We start from the raw sequence: 27,707 nt of genomic DNA on the forward strand, positions 1-27,707 counted from the left end.
AATTAAATTACAACAAAAACATTGCATATAGTCATGAATTAAACCATGATGTATTTATTCAATGATCAAGTCTAGAAAATCACGTTTTGCATTTCTTTGTAATAACATGTTAAGAGATTTATACTTTAAATTGTATTCTATTGTCAAACTTACACGCATACATTAGCAGTCATGTGTGGCTGTTTGCTACAACACATTTAGGCAGGTTAAGTTCGAGTATTTTATTCATTTTGTATAATTGATAATAAAGATGTACTGTTTTAATTGTTCTCATGCAAAAAGGCTCTTAGGTGTATCCAATCAGTATCTCAGAAATATAAATATATATATATATATATATATACACACACACACATACACATCCTTCTGTCTCTGCAAACAATTTATATTATTTCTATACTTTTATGCTGTTATCATATTACTTGTTGGCCAAACGATATAATTTACTTCTCAAGACTTTTTAAATAATAGTACCCACAACCAGAAGTTCACTAATCAACCCACAAAAAATAACTAGTGGCTGGAAATGGAGTAAAGAATTGAAACGTCCTGAAGCAGCAGCTCAAGTCACGAAACATGGTCATATCGGCATTTTTGGTCTGACTCCAGGAGTTGATACCGACCTCTTCCTTTGAGATAAGTACTGTTTATAATGGACAGTCTTTGAAAGATTTATTAAAAAAGACACACATTAAGCTTAATAAAAGGTTTTAAAAAAAAGGGGGGGGGGGGTTTCCAATGATGGTAGCCTAGTGGCTTGAAGCACCGTTAAAAGTTTTCTATTTGTGACATTTAATAAGATGCGCTGTCTGAGGTTTTTCTCCCCTTCACCTCCATAGATTTAGTTATTTTTTGGTTTAGAACTGTTGCGTTTGTGCCTATTCTTGCCCTCGCTCCACCCTCTCTACCTTTGTGGCAACTCCCTTCGGCTCTGACGGACAGATGCTGCCGCGGCTTTTCCCTGCCTCTTCGTCCCGGAGTCCCCGGGCTGGCTTGACGCTACAGATCCGCCATGTTCTTGATGATGTAAGGGCACGTGCTCCAGACTTTGTACCAGCAAGGGCGCGAACCTCGGGGGCGTCCCCCCCCCCATAGTGACGTCATCCGTTTCCAATTTGTTTTGCAACTACAAACTGAGTTAGCAAGGAACTCCAATGGGACTTGCTTCGGCGGTCCACGCTACTTGCAACTACGATCCGAGTGAGCAAGGGGAAACCTTTCTCCACTGCTCGGTCTCTACAAACTTACCTAGGGGTAACCGCTCCTTGGGGGCCCCGCTCTTTCTCTTCTTGATTTCAGATTGCTAAGACGGGATCTAGTACTCGCTCCTCGAGGGCCTGCGTCCCTGAATACTCAGAAGACTCCTCACTGCCTGGAAGCGATCGCAGACGTGAACACTGTGAGTTCTATTGCAGATAGGAATCGGTACTCGCTCCACGAGGGCCTATGTTCCTAAACTCTGAAGACTCCCTTCTGTCTAAGACGTTATTGCAGGTACAGAGATCATGAGTTATTGTTGCAGATTGCAGATAGGAATCAGTACTCGCTCCACGAGGGCCCATGTTCCTAAAACTCTTTACAGACTCTCTTCTATTCCAGAAGCCATCCCATACACAGCTATTGTGAGTTCTTATTACAGACTGCCTATAGGAACCAGTGCTCGCCTACGGCTCCTGTTCCTGGATGTACTGAAGCATCTATGTTGCATAAGAGGCCATTACAGATATCTACAACTGTGAGTGTACCATCTTCTACTGGTTATGTATCCAGCATACCCTGTCTACTCACTACTTATAGTCTCTCTCTACAGCTCAGCAACCCAGAGATCGTAATTCCAGTATCTGAGGGACTTCAGCCCTGCCGGGCACATCAATTACTACTGCCACCTCTGGTGGTTCAACTTCCAGTCTAATAAAGAACTATCTGTGTTTGTCTTATACTCCAGCCTAGCCAGTGGTTCCTCTCAGGATCTCCTTCTGGGGGTGTTGTCATCTACCATCGGCCGAGGGATTCACCACTTCTACTAAGTGTTTATTCTTACACTACTAGAGCAGGTATCATATTGACTGTCACTCTGTGGGAGCCAACTCCACATTAGATAACTAACTATGCCTACGGATTATTACATATCGCTATCTCCTCTCCTTGGGGAAACATCATTCTACAGAAGACTAACTCCGCCTCCCTGGTGGTCACATCACTAACAGATTGTTATCCTTCTATTCTCAAGGAGTGATTTACAATAGATTACTATTCCTCCTGGCGGGGTTATCTATAACAGATGATAGCTCTTCTCTCTACAAGAGTATTCAGCAGCCAGATCGATACAAGATTAACTCCTCCCCTTTGGGGAGTAGATCCATAACTGCTCGCTAACTCCTCCCTCCTGACGGGGTGAGTGACATCAGATTGCTAGCTCCGCCCTTCGGGCGGGAAGAGCAATAACAGTTTGCTAATCCCTTAGCAGTTTCCATAACAGATTACTAACTCCTCCCATCTCAAGGAGAGATTGGTAACAGATTGCTACTCCCTAGCAGATTGGTAACAGATTGCTAAATCCTTAGCAGATTTCTAATAAGAACACAGTGGGATGGTTAGTGAACTTCTGATTGTTGGTACTGTTTTAATTGTTACCACATCCATTTTTCCCACTCCTTCAGAGTGTATTTGGGTTTATATATATATTTTTCACCTTTTTATAGCTCATAAAGGCATTCCAGAAAATAAAGGGATTCCAATGTCAATTGATAACAAGCATGCTTGTCAAATATTTGTAGGGTTTTTAAAAACAGATACACATATACACATGATGCATTTCAGTAAGGTCATTTAAAACTTCAAATGATGGCCTTTGGCTTTCTTTTCATGTATATGTATTATTTTGCAAATGAAAGTTCACCATATATATTGTAATAAAAAGATAAATGATAGAAAACTGATACAACAATTGTCCACATACAATTCAAGAGTATAAAAATATTTTTATTTAATAGAAAGTAATTTTATTTAGTAGTTCATTGTTTATTCTTTTGGGAAAAAAACAAGCTTGTTGAACTAAAAGTGCCTTAAGTTAAAGCTATGAAATCCATTTGATGATTGAAGAAACCAATGCTATTCAATACCAGTTCATAATGCAAGCTGGGAAAGAAGGGAATTAGCTTCACTTTATACTTGTCTATTGTACATTTCATCATGTGGATATATTCAGAATCATTTTAAATGCCCATGGCTTCCTTTCATTAAATATCTTTCAAAATAACCTTCATCCAGATATTTTTTCATGTGCGTTCATTTTATCTGCCGTCATTTCATTTACTTTAATGTATGTCACACTAAAGTCACTCCCAAGTTGGTTCTTTGCTATGCATCTGTATGTGCCAGAATCAGAAGGGGTTGGATTCTGAATGACTAAAGTCCCTTGTGGATGAAGAAGTTCACTTCCAGCAGGTCTGCCTTTACTAGCTGTAGAAAGTATTGAGTGGTCAGGCAGTTCCCATGTAATATCTGGCTTGGGTATTCCTATTGCCATACAGTTGAGCTGAATGGCAGCTCCAGCTGTTGTATGTATGCTTTGAGGTGGTCTGTTTGTAATCCTTGGAGGATAAGCTATAATTGTGATGGGGACAACTATTGTTGTCTCACCAGCACTGTTCTGAGCCTTGCAGATATAATTTCCTTTGTCATGAATATTCACTTGTCGGATAACTAAGGTACCATTTTCAAACAGCACATATTTCTCTTTAATTTGAGGTCTGTCTATAACATAACCACTTGGAACTGTCCAAATGATGTTTGGTTTAGGGATTCCGTCAGTAAGACAATGAAGAGACAGTGATTCTCCTGTGATACTCCTTATTGCTCCTCTTGGATGTGTAAGAATAGTAGGTTTCTGGCCAACTTCCAAAATAATTAATTTTTCAATATAACCAACTTTATTTCTTGCTGCACAACGATATTTTCCAACATCGCCTCTTGTTGGATTATAAATGTAAAATGTTCCATTGCTTCTTATTTGATATCGTGGAAATTTTTGTTCATTGGAAAACTTTGTACCATTTGGTAAAAGCCAACTTATTTCTGGAGTAGGATTTCCATCAGCAGAGCAGTTCAATATGGTGGTTTTTCCAGAGCTTGCTATTATTTTTTCATTGAATGGATTTTTGAACATTGGTCGTCTTAACATATCTACAGCCTCCAACTGAACCACCAACACGCTTTCTCCTCCATCACTACGAGCCACACAGACAAACTCTGCAGTGTCTGAAGCTCTTACATTGCGAATTTCTAGAGTCCCATTTTTATGTACCACTATTCTACTTCCATAGTAAGGAGCTGTTAAGAAAATGTTATCTGGCATAATCCACATAATTTCGGGTAGAGGAGTCCCTTCTGCTCTGCAGTCAATCAGCTTCTTTGTATATTTCACAGCCGTGTCTTTGATTATAGTTTTGTTTGAATACAAACCATTTATTAACGGTGGTTTTGAGGCCACCTCCAATTTATAAAGTTTTGTGTCATCCCCAGCAGAATTGCGAGCTACACACATGTATTCACCAGTATCCAAAAGTTTTACTTTAGTGATTGATAATGAGCCATTGACATGCAAGAGATATTGATCACTGGAGGCTGAAATCATATCACTAGAAGGGAGCAACCAGAATATTTTTGGTTTAGGTTCTCCAATTGCCTCACAATCAAACAGAGCAGTGTTCCCAGCTTGTACTTTAGAAAGGGTCCTATAATTGTCTTTTATCTGTGGTGCTATTGTGACTACAGTTATGTGCACTCTCATTTCATCTTTTCCTAATGTATTTTGGGCATAGCAGGTATAGTCTCCTTCTTCACTTTTTCCTACCTTGTTGAGATACAATGTTCCATTGTCAAAGAGTGTATATCTTCGAAACCTGCGTCCACTGTCATCCGCTTGGAGGACATTATTTATCATTGTCCCATCGGGCAGACTCCAAGATATCTCTGGTAGTGGTGACCCAGAGGCTTTGCAGTCTACTTTAAAGTCTTTTCCGTATGGTACCTGCTTTTTGAAATGCTGCTTTTGATCAATTTTGGCGGGTCTCATGGTCACACTGACTTTCATCAATATCAGGTCATCTCCAAGATGGTTTCTTGCCACGCATAAATAGTCACCTGCATCCTTTTCTGTAACTGACTCAATAAACAGTGAGCCATTTGAATAAACATGGATTCGACTTCCCATTCTGTGAAAAAGAACAGAAGCATGCTCAGTGCATTGTATTATTAGATGATAAATAGTGGCAATCTTAGAAGTGCAAGAAAATGGAAAAATATATTTCTACTTTTAAAAAAGGCTCTTAAGAATGTTTACATTACAATTTACATAACTTAGAAACAGTTTTAATATTTTAGGATATTTTATTGCTATGATGTATTTTATTTTACTGTGTTTTTATTAATTTATATTGCTCTGATGTTTACATTAATTTACTAATTATACTAATAGGGCTGGGAGGGAGAGTATTTTGGTTATTTATTATTTGGATATATTATCCACTTTTTTCAATACAAATTCAGTTCCAGCTTTACCCCTAGTGAGTATGGGAGAAGGGGTAGAATTTGTATTTTAGGGAAGTTTTTGTATTGGATTCTTTGTTAAACTTTTTTGGGTCTGTGAAGAAGTATACAGAAAATTTACTCAGACTATCTTAAAGGACCAGGCACAGCTGTCTTGCCCAGTCCTCCTTAAAATACATGCCCACAGGGAATCATGGGTGAAGGGAGGAGCCCCTCACCAGAGTTTAAGAACTTGGGGTCCGGAAGGTTTAAACAGGCCCCGGGGAAGCAGACAGAGACCAAACCTATGTTAAGACGTACTACATTTAAGGATTGTGAATTACCTGAAGTTTAAGACCTGCTATGTTTAAAGATTGTGAGTTACTTGAAGTTAAAGTGAGCTGCACTGTTGTTTTGTTTTTGGTTTGTGCACTCTAAATAAACTGTTTGAACTTCAAGAACCTTTGGAACCAGCTCACAACAGGCTTGTCCACTCACAACAATGAAGAATTGGAGTTTCCTGAGCTCTTTTTTTTTGGAGGATCCTGATCTATATCATAAAGACTCTAAGTTCCAGAGGCAACACAAACAAGACAAATACAGTTATGCTGTTAATTTAGAGGAGGCCAAAGAGGAAGGGTCCGAGGAAGAACAACAAATCACTCAGAATGTCTTACCTGACCCTTTTGAGTGGGAAAAGTGTGGTGAACCTGGGAGCTTCCAGTGGGCCCAGAGGAAGGATGAATCCTTTAAGCGGGCTCAGGAGCATATACAGAGGATGGACGGAAAACTTGTCCCTGGAGTACAGGTTACAGACCTTATCCCTCTGTATTTTGTGATGAAAGGAGATCTACTTTACTGATTCACAAAGGGAAATGTGGAAGGGGAATTTATAGAGCAGCTCTTAGTTCCAAAACTGTATCACCAGAAGGTCATGGAACTAGCCTATAGCCACCTTTTAGAGGATCACTTGGAGGAAAATACCGAGAGAAAATATGGGAACAGTTCTATTGGCTAGATCAACATAAACAGGTCCAACTACATTGCCGGTCCTACCCTACCTGCCAAATCACTAAGCCTGCTAGCATAGGGCAGTATCTCTCATACCCATATCCATAATCGAGATCTCTTTTGAAAGGGTGGGCATGGACCTTGTGGGGCCACTAGAGAGATCTGAGGAAATAAGTACATCCTCATCATCATGGACTATATATACTACAAGATATCCGGAGACAGTACTCTTACATGGAATATGAAGACCCACAACAGTGGCAACCATCCTAATGGAGGTTTTTTTATGACTTGGGTTGCTCAAGGAGATCCTGAGGGATCAGGGAACCCAGTTTGTGTCTAAGGTAATGAAACAGCTCTGCACCTTGCCCAAGGTAAAAACACTGCCTCAGGGGCTACAATTAAACAATCAACATACACCAAATGAATATCTCACAAAAAAATATTACACACAAAAAATATTATTAAGATCTCTTAAATATTAAAAAGAATATTTAAGAGATCTTAATAATATTTTTTTGTGTGTAATATTTTTTTGTGAGATATTCATTTGGTGAATGTTGATTGTTTAATTGTAGCCCCTGAGGCAGCGGCTACAAGCTGCGAAACTCGGCCTGAGTCGGGCAATTGACTTGAAACGTCTCTGCATCAATAAAGTATTGAAAAAGATTAAGGCATCTATTCTTTTTGTACTCACCTGACGGTATCATAGATCGCCTACCTCTTTGCTTCCAAGGTAAAAACACTACAAACCTCAGTGTATCAACTGCAGATCAATGACCTCATCAAGCACTTTAATCAAATTCTCAAATAAATGTTGAGGAAATTTGTAGATGAAGATGGCAAAAATTGGGATGCATTGTTATCCTATGTGTGTTGTGGTTAAGTGTGTTTTGGTGGATCCTTGGGTGCTATGGAGATGATCACGGCCACAGAGAGGAGCCCCGTGAGGAGCCACAGCACTGGGCTCTCCTCACGGGGCCCAGTGCTGTGGCTCCTCAAAGACACAAATTAGTTCTTTATTAGACAGCTTGAAGAGAGCCACCAGAAGTGGCAGTAGTGAGGCAGTCAGTAGTTGCAGTCTCAGGGACCTCAGCAGAGGGAGCCCTTCTCTCCTTGATGATGTCAGGAGGTTCCGCAGCAGGTCTCCCAGCGAGGAGATACTGTGGATGAGATAGACTGACAGAATGCTCACTAGGTGTTTACTGTTGGTATGCGATTCCACCAGGTATGTTGTAGAAGGTACAGGCACCGAGGCAGGGAGAGCAGGCCCTTGAGGAGCGAGTACCTGTTCCCTGAAAGGCACCTAAAATTAAGCAGAGGGCCCCGAGGAGCAGGTAACCAGGTTAGCAGTCACCCCGAAGGGCAGAGAGGGAGCTTCCTTCGGCAGCACGGAAGCGGCAGAGTAGCATAGACAGGAATGGATTTGAGTCCTTGCTAACTCAAAGAGCTAGCAAACTAGTGAAGGTAATATATCCGGTTGGCGTGACATCAGCATGAGGGAATGCCCTCGAGGTTCGCGCCAAGGGTGGTACAAAGACGTGGGTTGCGCGCAATGAAGGGAATCTCGGGAAAAACCTTGTGGACTACATTTTCCGAATGCAAGATCACCTAAAAAAGGCTGGGGAAGCGGCCTGCCTATGCCTAGAAAAGGCTCAGGGTATCCAAGCGTGAGCTTGCAATCACCCCATGCACCAAAGAGAATTTAGCTGTGGCACCGGGTACTTGTCAGCCTTCCATTTTCGGAAAGCAAGTTGTTAGCCCATTGGCAAGGACCCTATGACGTTTTGGAGAAAATAGGGCCCATGGATTACAAAATAGCCCAGCCAGGTAAATGAAAGAAAACTCAAATTTACCATGTCAACCTCCTGAAGAAATGGGTTGTACAGGAGTGTGGAGTAGGACAAGGAGAGTTTGGCTAGAATTCAGACCTGAGGTGGATCAAGCCCAGTTTCCTTTCAGAGAGCAGCTGTCCAGTGCACAGACAGCTGTCTTAAAGCAGCTAATAGAGCAAAACAATGATTTTCTTGAACCTGCCCAGTTGTACCCACATGATCCAGCATGATGATATTAAACCTCCTGGAATTGTGGTATGGCAATGACCCTATTGAATTCCTGAGTCCAGGAGCCTCATCATTGAGAATGAAGTAAAGCAGATGCTTCAACTTGGGGTTATAGAGGAATCTAACAGTGATTGGTCCTCACCCATAGTGTTGGTGCCGAAGCCAGATGGGAGCATAAGGTTCTGAACTGACTGAATTGAGGTCAATGAGGTCTCAAAAATTGATGTGTACCCGATGCCATGAGTGGATGAACTGATTGAGCATCTGGGATCAGCACAGTTCATCTCTACCTTTGACCTTACAAAAAGCTATTGGCAGGTACCTCTCATGCCAGCAGCAAAGGAGAAGACTGCGTTTAAATGCCAGTTTACCTTCCTCCCCATTTGGACTCCATCGTGCATCTGCAACTTTTCAGTGCTTGGTCAATCACTTGCTCTGCCCACATCATGGGTATGCAGTCTCCTATTTGGATAACATCATGGTGTACAGCCCAGATTGGAAGACACATCTAACTCAACTCCAGGCCATGCTAACCAGTCTAAGGAAAGCAGGACTAATGGCTAACTCCAAGGGAGGGCAAGGAGTCCAGTATCTTGGATACACTCTGTGGAAGCATAAGGTCCATCCGCAGACCAGGAAGATTGAAGTCATCATCCAGGTGCTGGTCCCACAAACAAAAGCAAAAGTGAGATCATTCCTAGGTTTTATACAATACTACAGAAGCTTTATCCCCAGTTACTCAGAGAAGGCAGAGCCTCTTACAAGGATGTTGAAGAAAGCACCAGAGAAGGTGCAGTTGTCAGCTGAAGCAGAGAAGGCCTTCAGTGCTCTGACAGAGGCTAAACCTGTCATGATAAGCCCAGGCTTCGCCGAACCCTTCACGATGCAGACAGATGCCTCAGAAGTAGGCTTAGGAGCCATCCTAGTCTAAGAGAAGGATGATCAAGAACATCCTCTGGCATACATTAGCCGAAACCTGATGTCAAGAGAAAGCTGTTACTCAAGAGAAAGAGGTTTGGCAATCAATTGGGCCTCCGAGGCCTTGTGCTACTACTTCCTGGGATAGAAGTTCATGCTCATAAAGGACCACCAACTGCTCCTATAAATGAATGGAAATAAGGAGTCCAATGCGAGGGTGATGAGGTGGTTCCTGGCCCTACAGCATTTCAACTATTGAATAAGACATTGAGCAGGAAAGAAAAACACCAGTGCAGATTTCCTATCCAAAGAGGTGTCACTTGTAAGGGCAGGCACTCATCCTGCAAGGCTGAGCTGAGGGGGAAGTTCTGTGAGGAAGTATACAGAAAACTCCCACAGATTACTTTAAAGGACTGGGTACAACTGTCTCACTTGGTCCTCCTTAAAATCCACAGAGAATCCTGTATGAAGGGAGAAGCCCCTCACCAAAGTTTAAGAATTCAGGACCTGAAAGGTTTAAACAGGCCCCAGGAAAGCAGGCAGGGAACGACCCTATACTAAGACCTGCTACATTTAAGGATTGTGAGTTACATGAATTTAAGATGAGCTGCACTGCTTTGTTTTTGGTTTGTGCACTGTAAATAAACTGCATCTAAGAATCTTCCTCCTTATTTCTCTGGTTGTTTCCCAAGCTGCTACTGTCCAAGTTACCACAGGGCAAAAGAAATTCTCTGATGACAGTGTATAAGCATGAAATAAAATGTAACAAACATTTTTCAATGGAGAAGTGCTAGAACAAGAGGCTCATGACATGAGGTGGACATGTTATGGACTCAAAAGTAACATAAGGAAATATCTATTTATGGAAATGGTGATGGATGCATGGAAGAGCCTTTCAGGAAAGGTGATGGAGGCCAAAACAATAACAGTATTTAAGAGCCTAAACAGCTTCCTACTCTGATGCAGCAGGACCTTTGCAATGACAGAAACAAACCTTGCAAATATAAAGAAAATGATAATTTTTTTGCTAGTTTCCTAGGATTCCGGCTTGGTTGGAATTTGCCTTTTTCCCCTCAGACTCATGTGTGTATGGGAATAGAACTGAAGGTCCAATGATCTTCAGTTAAGCTCATCAGATTTTTCCTCCAGTTTTGTTCCCATTCATAGCAGCTAGCAGCAACCTACATGCCCTGCAACATGTGAATTAGACACAGAGGGATAGCCAGGAAAACTTTACCTAGATATTAGGCAGAACATACCCGAATAAGTGTTCCACTTAACATACCCAAATAAAGTTTAGGACTGGTATTTTTCCAACCAGACTTACCTGGCTAACTCTAGCCAGGTGGCACTGAATATCAGCACACACTAGCCAAAATTGAACTATTTTACCACTTCTTTTTATCTGGCTAAATTTCGAATGGGTGATAAAGTTAATTGGATAAAATTTACATAGGGAGCAGGAAAAAAGTTTCAAATCTCATCATTTTATCTGAGTAACTCCAAAAGTAACCCAGATAAAGCCTATGAATATTAATCTTGCAGCTCCCTGCCTGGAAGATGTCACTGTTGAACGCCACACGGATTTCTTTCTCTGCATGATCACAGTCCCAGCCAGTTGGAAAAGGATGAAGCAGGATGAGGATCTGGGTTTACTCCATAGCAAGGAGCAATACTTTTCCTGAGCTATTGGATCAGGTAATAATGTTTTTAATAAAATGTTGTTTGCTTCCCCCAATTATGTACAAAACTACTCACTTCTGAGTATATACGTCAACATAACCAAAGTCTAAACATAATGGAGTATGCTGAAATACTGCTTTTAGTAAAGGTATAATTTTGAAAGCTTCTTCTAAACATTACAAGGATAATGCTACTCCTAACTATATATATAGTGAAAAAACAGAGATCTGATCTTACCTGTGCCATTGGTCTACAACTGCCTTGGACGGTAACCTCCACATTATCCTGGGCTTCGGCTCTCCAGAAGCAGAGCACTTAAGAAGTAGCTTATCACCATAATTCAATGCTGTTGTTTTTGGAGATGCTGTTAAAATCCGAGGCATTTTCTCACTCTGCTCCACCACTATGCTTACCACCCTCCTCTCGGACCCAGTTGAGCTGGTAGCAATACATTCATATTTTCCACTGTCCGAGGCCGCTAGGTTTCTGATGTAAAGTGTTCCATTAGAAAACAGAAATAACTTAGAATTTATAAATTGCAAAGGCTTTACTTCTGTTCCATCAACGAGTACCCAGTGTACACTGGGATGAGGATTTCCTTTAACAGTGCAAGGGATTTTCAAATTGTCCCCCCTCATACCTGTAACCTGCTGTCTTTTGTCTTCCAGAATAATAGGAGGTGCTGCAATTACTTGTATTTTTATGGTCAGAACATCAGACCCAGCAGGGTTGATGGCCACACACTTGTAAATCCCACGATCATAAATGGTCACTTCTTTGATTATTAAAGTACCATCTGGTTTCATAAGCACACGATGCTGCCCTGAAGAAAATTCAGAGACCAGGGTTTTGTTGGCAAGAATCCAGGAAATGGTAGGGATGGGTCTTCCTTCAGCTTTGCACTTCACCTCAACAGAATTACCCGAATGAACTGTAATCTCCCTTAGTCTACCTTCCAAGATCCTTGGCGGGTAAGCCACCACAGAAAGAGTGACCAGGAGACGGTCAGAGCCATGCTGGTTAGTAGCCACACACAGGTACTGTCCACGATCCTGAACGCTGACACTCTGGATAGATAAGGTCCCATTGGTAAATACTTCTAGGTTGCTGCCACGCTTGCTTTTTGACATAGATGTTTCTAATAAAATAATGAAAATTATTTTTCCTATTTGATTGAATTCATTGTCAATAAAAGAAATCAATTTAGACTGCATCAAAAAACTTTATATATATATATATATATATATATATATATGTATATGCATTTTTATACCAATATATGGCTTGTCATTAAGAAAAGCAGTATAGAAACTCTAAATGAATGTCAGAAATTGCTGTATTTTTTTCCTCAATACTAATCCTGTTATGAAGCTTAAACTCTGTATACAAAGATAGTTAAACTTTAACATAAATCTTAAGAAAATTTAGAGAAACTGCTAAAATAAATGAGGCAGCTGTAAAAAAAAAAAAAAAAAGTGATTTTAGATTAATTTATGATGGTATTACTGCTATACCACTGGATAATGGAGAATCTAGGCCACCGTGGTGACTCCTTAAGTGATTTGTGGGGAGGGAGCTGAGACGAATGCTGTGGGGGGGTATGGCCCAAAGGTTGTAGACAGTTGCTGATGTAATAAGGTGTGAGAAAAAGCTTGGTTGCTCATTCCCCCTCCTAAGTCATGCAGTGTTCTTTACCATTAGCTTATTTTTTTCAATGAATTGAGGCACTGATATCAGTCTGAAATGCTATCAATTTACAATGGCCTGAGCTGAGGTTTTTGGTTTGTTTGGGTTTTTTTAATTCCATGGTAACTGTAAACAAAGACAAGTGTAATTCATTTCATTGTATCTTAGCCAGTCAAATAGCAGTCATAAATTCCAGCTACAACCTATTGTCTACCTCATTACCTAAGGCCATCTAGATATGATTGCTGCATGCATATCACTGATATATCAAAAAACCTAAATGAGAAATTATAGTAAATCTAAATGAAAGAAAGTTTACCTGATGAGATTTTAGTCCAGTGTATTGTTGGTAGAGGATTTCCAGTGGCTTCACATGGAATGAAAGCATCCGAATTGGCCAATACTGTAAAACTCGCTGCATTTCCGCCTTTAATCCTGGGCTTTGTTGGTCTGTTTCTAGAGAGGGGCTCTAAAGCTAGGACGTTGCTGGTTGTCATGTCTCTGTCTGCTGTCTTTTCTGTCCAAGTAGTGAATGCATTATTTCTGCTTTTGCTGAAATGAGGGGTATAGCTAGTGTAACTCTGGGGTGACTTAAGTATTGTGCGAGTATTTACAGTTATGGTTTTTCCTCTATCTTTCGCTTTTGGTGCTACCTTGTGCCAAAACTTGTTCCCCCACACAGGAGAAGAGGAGCTTTTCCCAAGAGATGGTTGTGTTGTTACCATCATGAAGGATGCTAAGGGAGTAGGATGCTGTATTTTAGGGTAGCCGATATGTGTTACAGCAGGAGAATATGTTCTTGTCATTAAGTCAGGTATAACAGTAGGGAGTGCTTTTGATGCATGTTGCAGGATTTTATTTTTGAAGTGGTTTTTCTTATTTATAGCATTTCCAACAGTAATAGCTTGTATTTTTTCAGTTGACAACCATCCAGATGTTTCAGTCACTGGAGTGCTTGTAGTGCTCTTGGGGAATGATGATATTGCTTGGAAGGCAATAATTTGGTTGCCTTTAATGAGAATATGAGCTGATTTATTGGGCAGAGCTGTTTCAGATGTAGCATTTGTCTTTTCAATTGTAGAAGGAAGTGTAAAGGACATATTTGGAATTGCACTGGAATTTTCAAAAGGATTTGAGTCAGGTTTGTGGGTGGTGGACTTAATTAATGTTTGAATTGGTACTGGGTTGTAAGTGGATATCTCCATTGGTAAGGTGCTGGGAGTTCTCACAATTGTCGTAATTCTTTGCAGGATTGTATTCTTCTTCCGTGGTCTTTTTCTCCTCAGTCCTTTTCTCCTTACTGGGGTAGATATTTGGAGAGTGGTAGTTGTCACAGCTGCAGAAGAGACATTAGCAGAAATTATAGTATCTGTATAAGCTGGTATTGGCATTTCCTTTGTTTTGGTTGTAACCAATGTAAAGTTAAAAGAACGTGTTAGAGGACTTGCCTCCTTAGTAGCTAAAGGTGTAGCAGGATCAGATGTTGTAGTAATATAATCTTGTTTTAAAGAGCTGGTTAGAGAGTCAGGAGAACTAGTTTGATTTATAATCCTTGAAACGGTTGTTAAATACAAGGCAAAATCTCCAGATACTACTGATTTAGTTTTAGTTGATGAGCTGGCTATGGATGATGATGTTGCTGTGGCGGTTGTTTGTGTCTTTGATTTCCATAATGTCTTCAGTATTTCCTTTTGAATATTATTGTTTCCAAAGAATTGGTGCCAGGGAATTTTCCCCCTTAAAGTGTTGGATGATGATCTGTTTTTTGGAGTCAGCATGGGTTTCAAATCCAAGTATGTTTCATTCCCATTCGTTGATAGAATTGTCAGAACATTATCGGTAGAGGCTGACTGATATACAGCAGTTGTTGGTGATCTGCTAGTGAAAGACTGGGTTCTGTCAGTGTACCTGGATAAGGATATGGTTGACTCTGTTGGAGCTATTTCTGTGGTAGGCTCTGTTACCATTTTAGAAGAAGTATGTGTTGCTGTTGCAGCTGTACTGTCTGGTGTTTCCCCTCTGATCTTGTGAGCAGTAGTTGCTGGTTGCACTGATGGCATGTTTAGAATGGCCACTTTGGAAAGTGGGCTGTATGTAGTCCTTGCAATGGGCACTGGGGCGGAAGCAGTGAAAGAGTTATTAGACAAATGTTGGCCTTTTGTGCCAAGCTCTGTAGTCAAAGGTACAGTGTTACTTGCCTTTGGGAATTCCTTTAGCTCAGGTCTAGCAAATTTGTATCTATGTTCCTTTATGTTTGGGATACGATCAGGTTTAACAATTCGTCTTTTGCCAGAAATTCTTCTTCTTCCAAAACGTTGCCTTGCAATTGGTGTATTTGGGGTAACATCTCTTATTATTTGAATCTGCTGATGTGTGATAATGGTTGATCCTGGGGGCAACCCAGGAGTTATGATTTTTTGTGTACTGTGAAAATAAATGTGACCTACAGCATTTTCTGGTTCTGTGATTGTCATTAAAGATATTTCATGGTTAGATTTAGTTGATGATTTATTGAGAGAGTCAGTAATTGAACTGTGTTTATGCACTATATGCTGAGATGTTACAGGGGTAGTATCCTTTGTCACATGCTCTGTTGGTGTTGCGGAAGTGATGATATAAGATTCCCCCCAGCTTCCCCCAGCATCCTTCAGCTTCTTTGAGGTGTTAACATCTTTTGATGTACTATAAAATAGACCTGAAGTTGTTGGCATTCCTTGGCTAAGTGACTTAGTTGTTACCGCTGGACTTCTTTGCAAGGTTCTTGGTGATGTTAGCATTGATGTTAGTACCATGCCTGTAACAGCTATGCCTGTAGTTGTTTCTTCTTTAGGCCTTTCAGGTTTTATAATACTTGGGCTAATTACTGGTAATATTTGCTCAGTAATCATTCCCACAGTTGTTTGGGTCTCCAGACTACTTGCTGATTCCAATTCTGCTGGCATTGTACTAACTGGTATTTTTCTTAGAGCAGTCACTCTGGGCATTTTTGTTGTTAATATCAAAAACTCCTCATCTGTTGGTAGGTCATCACCAGAGGATTGTTCTTCTTCTTCTCCTTTGGATGATTTTCTGAGGCTGTTTGTATTTCTGGCTTGTGGGTTTGCTGTGGAATTTTCTTTTATGTCTGGTATCACTGTGTGCTTTTTAATTTTTTCTAAAAATGCTGCCCAGCGCTGAGGGTCAAGCCGCCTTGTTGAATGACTGAACTGTCTTTTCTGCCCCCAGAGACGTCTGCTTCCTTTATGCATGCTTTTATGGTGATTGATCGCTCTGTTGCTGTTTCCTTTAATTTTGGCCTGAGTCAGGTGTCTGTGTCTAGAAGGTGAAATCGTAGCTGCCTGGCTTACATTGCCTTCAGCCTTCAATCCATTTTTGTGCTCTCTGACATTATCTAGTTCTTCATTGCCAGATCCATCTTTTTCTTCCTCTTCTACTATAATTATTTCCTTGTTTTTTGAATTTTCCTCATTCTCCTCGGTCAATACTTCAAAAACCAAAATATCAAGACCATATTGGTTGGCTGCTACACATCTAAAATAGCCTCTGTCTTGTTTTGTAAGTTCTTGTATTTTTAATGTGCCATTTGAAAAAATGTGTTTGCTTCTTGAGGACTGGTAAAGCACAGTGTGATCTGGTAAAACCCAACTAACTGATGCATCAGGGATACCAGTAGACTGGCATGGAAGGTAGAGTGTATCGCCAATAGATGGTGAAAGCTGAGCCCCATTTATATGATAATGCTCCACATCAGGGTTGACTACAGTAATCTGAAATGTTAAGAGATCAGCATCCTTATAATTTGTGCCTATACAGTGATAAATGCCAGCATCAAAAGCATCAGCAGCTCGTAATGTGAATTTCCCACTTTTACTAACTGTGATTTTCCCTTCCTCGCTAGCATAAGGAGCTCGTACTTTGCTTCCATCTGCCAGGATCCATTCAATTACAGGACTCGGTTCGCCGATGGCCTTGCAATCCAGCTCCACTGTTCCACCAGCTATAATTGAATGCTCTGTTTTTGTGCTGTTGGTTTTTAAAATCATGGCCCAGTTATATTTTGGAGGGTTTTCATCAATGTTTGAAAGCGAGATTTGAGCATCAGTTAAATATCTAATATGCAGCGTGGTCAGTGTGGTGGCTGTTCTATCCAACTGCAATGTAACCTGGTCTTGCATTAGCCAGGTGGGTTCAGCTCTGAATTCAGCTTCAATATTGGTAAAAACATCATCTCCATCAGAGTTAATCTGCTTATATTGGTAACTAATATAAGGTGATTTTGTAAGCAAGAGTTCTCTTCTCAGTTTCATTGGGGAATCGCTGTACATAGCCAGTATGCTCCATAACTGTTGGATATGATCATAATCAATGTTGCATACCAAAAATGTGGAAAAGGATGTTTTTAACACTGTGTAGTTATCTTTTCTATCCAGTGAGATCTGTGACAGCTTTGAGGGGATTTGAACATTACAAAACAGGTGTGCTTCATTGCCCGCTTGGTCTGTCATGTTTAAAATTAGTGATCCTATAGGTGCAATAAAATCTTTGGAGGATACTGAAATAAAATCTCCTTCTTCTGCAGTGGTGATATTTTTAATTTTAAGAGAACGGTCTATGGTTGGTTTAATGCAGATCAGATCTGCTGATGGAATCTCAGATAAATCTCTGCCTTTGTATTTCCTGGGATTGGCACAAACTGGGCATTGCTGAACACCAGAATTACCTCTGTCTCTCTTGCATTTTATCACCTCTGGGGAAAAAAACAAATTTAATTTATTATCAAAGTTTTGCAAAAGGTTAGCATATAAATGTTACAAATATATACATTTTGCAGAAGAAAACAAATATATAGCTTAAGAGGCAAATAATAAAACAGGCCTAGGGATGGGGAAGTCAACTGTGTCCATGTTCTGAATCCTACTTAAGATGATTTCATCCATCCTCTAATTGTTGTCCTGATTTCTGAGTGGGATGTATGTAAATGGATTTGAGTCAAAATCAGAATATCTGTGAATGGCTCACAGTTAAGGGATACACAGGAAGTTTCTCATGATATGAGTGGCCCTTCCACCTACCCTGAAATATTTGGCTTCCATCTCATAGCAAACATCAAGTATCCCGCTTGGAGCCATCATGTTCTGCCTCCATGAGCTGGGCCAAAATGTGCCACCTGAGTTGTGATTAACTTAGTTTGTACCTCTTCATATGACAACTGTGATTCTGATTGATTATACATTTTGAATTGAACTATCCTCTCCCTCAGCCCCACCATGCACACAGTTCAAAGGGAACACAAACATTATCTGAGCAGCCTTGCTGATCCCTAGGAAGGATTGTAGTCAACCTATATGAGGGGATTGCACACAGTTTACGGAGAAATGCTTCATCTAAACAGAGTTGGAATTTAGGGCACAGAATGTTGAGCATCTGCGCATCTTGAAAAGTCACTAAGGAAGGCATCCTGTAGTATGTTAAAGCAGCACTGCCTCCTATTTTCTGAAAAAGTGAAATTTGCAAGTACATTTTTTAGTTTATTATATTACTTTTTGGCAATTTACTTTTAAAAGCTATAATCACGGCTTTTATAAAAGAAAAATCAAATTCTGAAAAATTCAGGGAGGTAAACTTCATTTTTAGTCCCTGGTAATTCTGCTCTTTGAATTGCCTTGCTTCATATGCCCAGCTGGTTGTTCTTGAAGTCAACAGGCACTTAGCACTTGATGACAGAAAAGTAAATAGGTATTGCTGTTTATTTCCTTACTCCTGTTTGATAATGTGCAGTTCTTTATGCATTGGACATTTATTTCTTTTTGGGTTAAACAAATTGTGATTTAAAGTATCACAATGTAGAAATGTACAGATAATATATTATAAAGACATACCTGGCATTTGCTGGGCCCATTCTGCAAGCCATTTGAGATTGCAATCACAGGACCAAGGATTTCCATGCAGGTATATGCTCTCTAGCTCTGACATGTAGAAAAACATTTCTTTTGGAAGTGATGTTAGGAGGTTGTCCGATAGGTATATGTGCTTTATGGATGAAGTTTTAAATATCTGGATGTATCGCAAAGTGACAAAAGTGTCTGGATGAAGCCGGCTAAGCATATTTCCCTCTAGGTGAACCAGTTTCAGAGAGGAGAGTTCATAAAATACATCTGGGTTTAAAAATGCTATTTCATTGTGATCGATGTGTAGCCTAATCAAGTTCTTGAGACCATGAAATGTATTCTTATGGAGGATTTTCACTTTGTTATAACTCATTTTTAAAACCTGTAGAATTTAAAAGACAATGCAAGCAGAAACTGTTATCAAACATATTGCCTACATAGATAAATTTATTTTCATGATGCAAACTATTTCATATTCTAATTTGACTACTCCTGCCTGTGCTGCATCTATTATGTGGAAAAATGGAGGACGCAGCACAGGCAGGAGTAATGCTGATTCCCCCACACTGTATCTCAAACATATAGTGGTCAATTTACAACAGGGTGCCTAGCAGCAAAAATAGCTATGTTGTTTCAAGGCTGTATAAATAAGCCAAACTTCTACGCAAGGTAGCCTCATATATTGTGTTTTAATGTTGGGTTGCTAATGTGTCTAAAAATGTATGCATACCATTACACATTGTAAAACAGTGATGTAAAGTATGTTAGTGGCATAACTACTACATACATACTATTAGGGAAATTAAATGTACATGTGGAGTTTTCAATCCTATGAATATCCTCTGGAACACTTCCATTTCATGTGACCAAAAGTACGCATATACATTCAGTCAGTTAAAAATTCATTTTTCCTGAATTTGGAGGACTTAAAAGGTTAACTCATAACACCAGCAATTCTGGGTCAAACTGAGGGCCCATCAAGCCTAGTAAGTTGTTTCTAATAGTGGCCAATCCAGATCCCAAGTAACTAGTAAGATCCTAAACAGTAGATGGAGCCCATGCTGCCCAGGGCTAAGTAGTGTCTTTCCCCAGAATCTACCTGGTTAATAAGAGTTTATGGACTTCTCCTCCAGGAACTTGTCCAAACCTTTTTGAAACCCAGCTATGCTATTTGTTGCGCTCGGTGGACGGAAGCGCCAGGGTCGCTCCTAGGCGCGGGACAAGATGTCTGCCCCTGCGGTGAGACTAGTCCCTATGGGTGGACACGAGGAATCTGGAGGGCCGGAACCTCCACCAGACCTGCACGCCCCGGAAAGACCACCAATGCTATGGTGGTCTCTGAACGGTCCTCCAACTGTTCCCAGCCCTTTCGGACCTGCCGCAGGGAGCAGCAGAGGCGGCAGGCTGGACAGAGGTCAGGTTAGCTGAAGGCCTTGGATCAGATGAGACAAGGTCTAGGAACTTGGAACAGACGAGATGGGTGAGCACAGTCCCTCAGGGGCCCTACATAGCCCGTAGGCTGGTCACAGACCACACTGTCCTCCAAGTGCCCTACACAGCCAGAAGGCTGGTCGCGGACCACGAGGGGAGTGGACATGCTCAGGACGAGACACAAGGAAGGATTGAGCAACCCCTAGGATCCTCTGAAGTCGGAACAGGAGACCTTGAGGGCCGGTAATCAACAATAAAAACGAACCTCCAGAGGCATGGGTTACTCGGAGCCTGGGTCATCAGACTGGAACATCAGGAATACTGCAGATATCATCAGGATCAAGAGACAAAGACGTTAAGGAAGCCAGGCAGGAACAAGACAGAGAAGTCCTAGGGAGGACTGATCCCTTGCCAAGGTGATGGGTGAATGAGCGAAAAGTCCTTAAGTAGACAGAAGAGGCAACTCCCTGGGAGGAGCTCCATAAGGGCCGCACCTGCACAGGCCCTTTAAATCAGAGGAGAAGCTGCAGGCCCACCCCTAAGAAGAAAGGGGCAGGACCCTGGACAGCGGCTATACTGCCGCTGAGAAGACGGAGCAGGGCTGAGCCGAGGAAACAGGCCCCGTCACAGAAGGCAGCTCTCCTGCCGCTTGAAGGAGGAGGGAGAGCGGCTCCAGCCGCAAAGGACAATTTGGGGATGTGGCCTCCAGGCCGCGGAACCAGACAGCAGCGTTGGCGGCTTCTGGAGCCGTGCCGGAAAGATGGCAGCCAGGTCGCGGGAGCACCCAGCGTCAGCAGCCCCAGGCAAGGCCCCGGCTTGAAGTGCGGCCTCTGGGCTAAGGTAAGAGCCTGCTCACGGCCCTGCCACGAGTAGGATCGCAACACTATTTTTACCATATCCTCTGGCAATGAATTCCAAAGCTTATTTTATTTATTTATTTATTTAAATATTTATTGCCTGTCTATAACAGAAAAGTGCTAGGCGGAATATATATAAACATAAACAATCAGCTTAATTGTGCATAGAATGTAAGAGAATTTTCTCAGATTTGTTTTAAATGTGCTACTTACTAGCTTAATGGAGTATCCTCTAGTCTTTGGATTTTTTTGAAAGAGTAAATAACCAATTCACATTTACTCATTCTATGCCACACATGGTTTTACAGACCACTGTCCTATCCCCCCTCAGCCATCTCTTCTCTAAGCTGAACAGCTCTAACTTCTTTAGCCTTCCCTCATAGGGGAGCTGTTTCATCCCCTTTCTCATTTTTTTAAAATTTATATTTATTGATTTTCAAGTTAAACCCTGTACAATGCAACATGCTCTATGTAATAGTACAAATTATATTCAACAATTGCAATAAACCCATGAAACATTTACAGTGCAAGGCAGGTTAAATCTATACTGATTGTTTTTGCATGCATCAACGTTATAAACAAAAGTATCAAAAGGTAATCCCGTTGGGTATCCCATTCCCCTCCCCCCCTCTTATACCAACATTTTTCTACAATAATGTTGACCGTGTTGGTTTTTGTTGGACATCCAATATCCTCCATCACATGCCTATAAAGCAATTGCATAGATGAATACAGTCAAAGGAGATCTCCAGAATTCCAAAAGACATTGAGGCAATCATGTGGATCAAGGCCATGCCCTGTGGAAAATTTGTTCTCACACCCCTGAATAGCATCGCCTGAAGAGGTGCCATCAGAGAAGATCCTAGTGGATCATAGCTAGCTGACTGAAATCAATAATATTTGGCAGACACCTATAGATCTCTAAGACCTATGTATAGTATCTGCAGTCTGGGTTTGAGTAGTGGGTTCTAGATAGTTGTAAAAAGGTTCCCAGATGCTTTGAATCAAGGTGAGTTTCTTTCGAGAAATATTCCTAGCTGTTACATATTCAAGAGTGCTCAAATTGATCATTCTGGTAAACCATAAGTCTACACTTGGTGCTTTATCTGCAAGCCAGTGAATCAGAATCATCTTTTTCCCCCATCAGACCCGCTCTGTATAGATAATGTAAAATGTGTAATGTGGGATCCAATGTCAATGAGGTTGGGGATCCAAAGAGCCATAAATTTGGGTTTATTGGTAATGAGCGACCGAGGATGCGTGAACACGTGTGGGCTATATTACCTCAAAAGGAAAGAATTACTGGACACTCCCAAAAACAGTGTCCATATGTACCAACACTCGTTTGGCATTTTGGACATTGCACAGTGTTAGTCAGTTTAAATTGGTGCGCTTTAGAGGGAGAGCATTGTCGGAAAACTCCCGAATCCCACGGACATGGTCTTTAAAATCCTCAAAGAATAATTGGAACAAGGGCCATGTCGCTCAACTGCTATAAACTCTCTGCAAGTGGTCCCATGGCCCCGTCATCGAGAGTGCTGTATAGTACCAGGTGATAAGCTTTTGGGTCTGATGCGGCAAAAATAACTTCCTAAGTTTGGGGGTGGACAGATGCTCAACAAACGAAAGTTTATTACTCGATAGGTAATGTATTTGTAAAAATGCAAAGTAATCAGTCGGTGCTAACCCAAACTGAGTTTGCAGAGAGGAAAACTCATATGGTTTCTGATTAGTCACGCCATACAGTTGGTAAATTTATTTGAGGCCCTGCTGGTTCCAAATTTGAAAAAGTGAACTGTGCATTCCTGGCAGAAAGTCGGGGTTATGAGCAATGGTGATCAGTGAGGTTAGTCTGTGTGAGATGGTGAAGAGTTGGAGAAGATGCCACCATGTCTTGCGACACGTCTGCAGCAAAAGGTGAGATTTGAGATCTACATGGATTTTGGAGTAGGCTATATGTAAAAGGGGGTTTAATGCGGTAACTTTATACCATTCTAGCAGACTCTGGTAAGGGACATATGTGGACATGGAAAGGAGCCAATCTTTCACCATTCGTAAATTGCAGGCCAAATTATACCAAACCAAGTTGGGACAGCCCAACCCTCCGTCCACTACTAGTTTGCACAAAATGTCTATGGATAGGTGAGCACTTGTTTTCTCCATAAGAAAATACGTAGCATTCTTGTAAAGTGTTTCACATCTTGTTTGGACAGCCAAAGAGGAACCATTTGCAAGATGTATAGCCATTTGGAAAGTAATATCATTTTGAAAATGTGTATTCGGCCCCCTAAAGAGAGCGGTAGTGTTTGCCAATGTTCCAATGTGTTGGACGTCTGGGCCAGGAGGGGTTTTATATTGGCGGCATATAAGTCAATGATATGTATAGGAATTTTGAAACCTAAATATTTTAATTCTGATGTGACACATTGCAATGGAAACTGTCCTCTCCACGTAGTTTGTATCGTGCCAGTAATGTCTATCGCTTCGGATTTTTCGTGATTGATTTTGAGCCCAGCAAAGGTGCCAAAAAGTTCTTGCAGCCACAATACTTCTGGGAGTGACGTTTCTAGGTTCAAAATAAAAACTAATATGTCTTCTGCAAATGCAACGATCTTAAACGAGTGGTCTGGTCCGCCAAAACCAGTGATGTTGGGATTTGCAGCTATTTTCCATAAAAGAGGGTCAATAGTATTGTCCACTGTGATGCCCAGATCCTTTTCCTGGGTGGTAACTCCTAATATGGGACCTAACGTCTTGTAACTATAGTATGGGTTAGTGTCTATCTGCATCACTTTGCACTTGTCCACATTAAATTAAATCTGCAATTCGGATGTCCAATCTTCCAATCTTGTAAGGTCTTCCTGCAATTTCTCACAATCCGCTTGTGATATAAGAACTCAGAATAATTTTGTCATCTGCAAATGTGATTACTTCACTTGTCTTTCCCTATTCCTGATCATTTATAAATATATTTAAAAGCACCAGACCCAGTATAGATCGCTGTTCTACTCCACTGTTTCCTTTCTCCACTGAGAAAACTGAACATTTAGTCCTATTTGGTTTCCCATCTTTTAACCAGTATGCAATCCATAATAGGACTTGCTTCCTGTCCAGTAACTTTGCAATTTTCTTAGGAGTCTCTTACGGGGGATTTCATCCAATTCCTTCTGAAAATCCAAAAACAGTATATCCACCAGTGCACTATTATCCACATGTTTATTAACCCCTTCAAAAAAATGTAGTAGATTGGTGAGGCAAGACTTCCCTTGTGTAAATCTATATTGTTTGTATCCAGTTAAAACATGTCTTTCTATATGTTCTGTGATTTTGTTCTTTAGAGTAGTTTCTACAATTTTTCTTGGCACTGAAGTCAGACTCGCTGGTTTTTAGTTTCTCGGATTACTCCTGGAGCCCTTTATAAAGATGGGCATTACATTGGCCACCCTCCAGATACAATAGATGATGTTAATAATAGGTTGCAAATTACTAGTAATAGATCTGTAATTTCATTTTTTAGTTATTTCAGAACTCTAGGGTGTAAGCCATCTGGTCCAAGTGATTTCATACTCTCTAGTTTTTTTTTCAATCTGTCCTATTACATCTTCCAGGTTCACCATCAGTTGTTTTCAGTTCTTCTGAATCATTACCATTAAAATACCATTTCTGCGATGGATATCTCCCTCAACATCCTCTTCAGTAAACACTGAAGCACAAAATTAATTTAGTCTTTTTGCTATGGACTTGTATTTCTTGTTCCCCTTTAACCCCCTCAATCATCTATTAGTCCAGCCGATTCCCTCACAGGCTGTTATGTTTGCCAGTCACAGCAGCCCACTGCATCTGGCCACACTTATTCTGACACCGCTGCAGACCCAGGAACATGATGGCAGAACGCCGATGGTCATATGCTTCAGTCGCCTCTGATTCTCCCAGGCTACCACCGTACCTTAGGCATGCACATTATATAAGCCCCACAGCAGGAAACGCTGAGCTGCACCCTCCAGTGTTGTCAGGCCAATTGGCCTATTTAAGCAAGGGCCTTGTGGCATTACCATGCCTCAGCAATGGATCTCCTGCATCTGCAGTGTGTGCTGCTCCTGTGTTTTGGTTCCTGATTCCCATCTGCATTCCTGGTTCCTGCCTTTAAGAACATAAGAAATTGCCATGCTGGGTCAGACCAAGGGTCCATCAAGCCCCACATCCTGTTTCCAACAGAGGCCAAACCAGGCCACAAGAACCTGGCAATTACCAAAACACTAAGAAGATACCATGCTACTAATGCAATTAATAGCAGTGGCTATTCCCTAAGTAAACTTGATTAATAGCTGTTAATGGACTTCTCCTCCAAGAACTTATCCAAACCTTTTTTCAACCAAGCTACACTAACTGCACTAACCACATCCTCTGGCAACTAATTCCAGAACTTTATTGTGTATTGAGTGAAAAAGAATTTTCTCTGATTAGTCTTAAATGTGCTACTTGCTAACTCCATGGAATGCCCCCTAGTCCTCCTATTATTCGAAAGTGTAAATAACAGAGTCACATCTACTTGTTCAAGACCTCTCATGAATTTAAAGACCTCTATCATATCCCCCTTCAGCTGTCTCTTCTCCAAGCTAAACAGCCCTAACCTCTTCAGCCTTTCCTCATAGGGGAACTGTTCCATCCCCTTTATCATTTTGGTTGCCCTTCTCTGTACCTTATCCATCGCAACTATATCTTTTTTGAGATGCGGCGACCAGAACTGTACACAGTATTCAAGGTCTCACCATGGCATTATGACATTTTCCGTTTTATTCACCATTCCCTTCCTAATAATTCCTAACATTCTGTTTGCTTTTTTGACTGCTGCAGCACACTGAGCCGACGATTTTAAAGTATTATCCACTATGATTTCTAGATCTTTTTCCTGGGTGGTAGCTTCTAATATGGAACCTAACATTGTGTAGCTACAGCAAGGGTTATTTTTCCCTATATGCAACACCTTGCACTTATCCACATTAAATTTCATCTGCTATTTAGATGCCCAATCTTCCAGTCTTGCAAGGTCCTCCTGTAATGTGTCACAGTCCGCTTGTGATTTAACTACTCTGAATAATTTTGTATCATCCGCAAATTTGATAACCTCACACCTTTCCAGATCATTTATATATATATATATTGAAAGCACCGGTCCAAGTACAGATCCCTGAGGCACTCCACTTTTTACCCTTTTCCACTGAGAAAATTGACCATTTAATCCTACTCTCTGTTTCCTGTCTTTTAACCAGTTTGTAATCTACGAAAGGACATCGTCTCCTATCCCATGACTTTTTAGTTTTCGTAGAAGCCTCTCATGAGAGACTTTGTCAAACGCCTTCTGAAAATCCAAATACACTACATCTACTGGTTCACCTTTATCCACATGTTTATTTACCCCTTCAAACAAATGAAGCAGATTTGTTAGGCAAGACTTCCCTTGGGTAAATCCATGTTGACTGTGTTCCATTAAACCACGTCTTTCTATATGCTCTATAATTTTGATCTTGAGAATAGTTTCCACTAATTTTCCCAGCACTGAAGTCAGGCTCACTGGTCTATAGTTACCCGGATTGCCCATGAACCTTTTTTAAATATTGGGGTTACATTGGCCACCCTTCAGTCTTCAGGTACAATGGATGATTTTAATGATAGGTTACAAATTTTAACTAATAGATCAGAAATTTCATTTTTTAGTTCCTTCAGTACCCTAGGATGCATGCCATCTGGTCCAGGTGATTTGCTACTCTTTAGTTTGTCAATCTGGCCTACCACATCTTCCTGGTTTACAGTGATTTCATTCAGTTCATCTGACTCATCACTCCTGAAAACCATCTCCGGAACTGGTATCTCCCCAACATCCTCATTAGTAAACACGGAAGCAAAGAATTCATTTAGTCTTTCTGCAATGTCCTTATCTTCCCTAAGAGCCCCTTTAACCTCTCGGTCATCTAATGGTCCAACTGACTCCCTTTCCTCATTAAGCCTTCCTTGTCCAGCCTTACCTAGTCCTTTCTGTCTTGTCCAGTGTCTCCTTCGCCCGCCTTTGGCCTGACCTCTGGATTCTGACTTCTTGCTTGGATTTGACCATGATTGCCTGCTGCCTGGACCTGACCTTATGCTTAGACCGGACCATGATTGCCTGTCGTCTAGACCTGACCTTTTGCTTGGACCTGACCATGATTGTCTGCTGCTTGGATCTGACCACAATTATTTGCTGCCTGGATCTGACCATGATTGTCTGCTGCCTGGATCTGACCCCTTGCTTCACCTTACCACATCTATTTGCAGCCTGCCCCACCTTGGCCTGCCTTTGACTCCTTAAGTCTGCTGCCTGCCCTAACCCCGGCATGCCCTCTGATTCTTGCTTGCCTGACTGCCACCTAAGCCCTGCTAGCTGCCAGAACCCAAGGGCTTCACCTGCGGGGGGGGAGGTGGCTGGTATGTGAAGCTCCAGCCTGTCCTGCTTCAGGATGCGTTTGCAAGCTGTCGGCATGGGCCTCACAGGTTTGCCTACAAGGCTGCATCAACTACCCCACAGCAACAAAGGCTCACACCCACACCACCCATCACACAGGCTTCGTGCTTTAGATATATTTAAATAATGTTTTATTATGAATTTT

General features: G+C 41.2%; 1 protein-coding gene across 1 annotated transcript in view; it reads right to left on the reverse strand.

The window, feature by feature from the left end:
* Positions 1 to 2,961: 2,961 nt before the first annotated feature.
* IGSF10 (immunoglobulin superfamily member 10) overlaps positions 2,962 to 27,707 on the reverse strand; it is a 44,321-nt gene continuing 19,575 nt past the window's right edge. Inside the window, exons 4-7 of the mRNA XM_029616367.1 lie at positions 18,770 to 19,160; positions 13,210 to 17,637; positions 11,442 to 12,342; positions 2,962 to 5,216 (exon numbers count right to left, since the gene is read on the reverse strand). Of these exons, the coding sequence (XP_029472227.1) occupies positions 3,263 to 5,216; positions 11,442 to 12,342; positions 13,210 to 17,637; positions 18,770 to 19,160 (7,674 nt within the window). The 3' untranslated portion in view covers positions 2,962 to 3,262. The remainder of the gene's footprint in view (positions 5,217 to 11,441; positions 12,343 to 13,209; positions 17,638 to 18,769; positions 19,161 to 27,707) is intronic.

This window comes from Rhinatrema bivittatum, chromosome 9 (assembly GCF_901001135.1).
Source record: "Rhinatrema bivittatum chromosome 9, aRhiBiv1.1, whole genome shotgun sequence".
NCBI classification, from domain to species: domain Eukaryota; kingdom Metazoa; phylum Chordata; class Amphibia; order Gymnophiona; family Rhinatrematidae; genus Rhinatrema; species Rhinatrema bivittatum.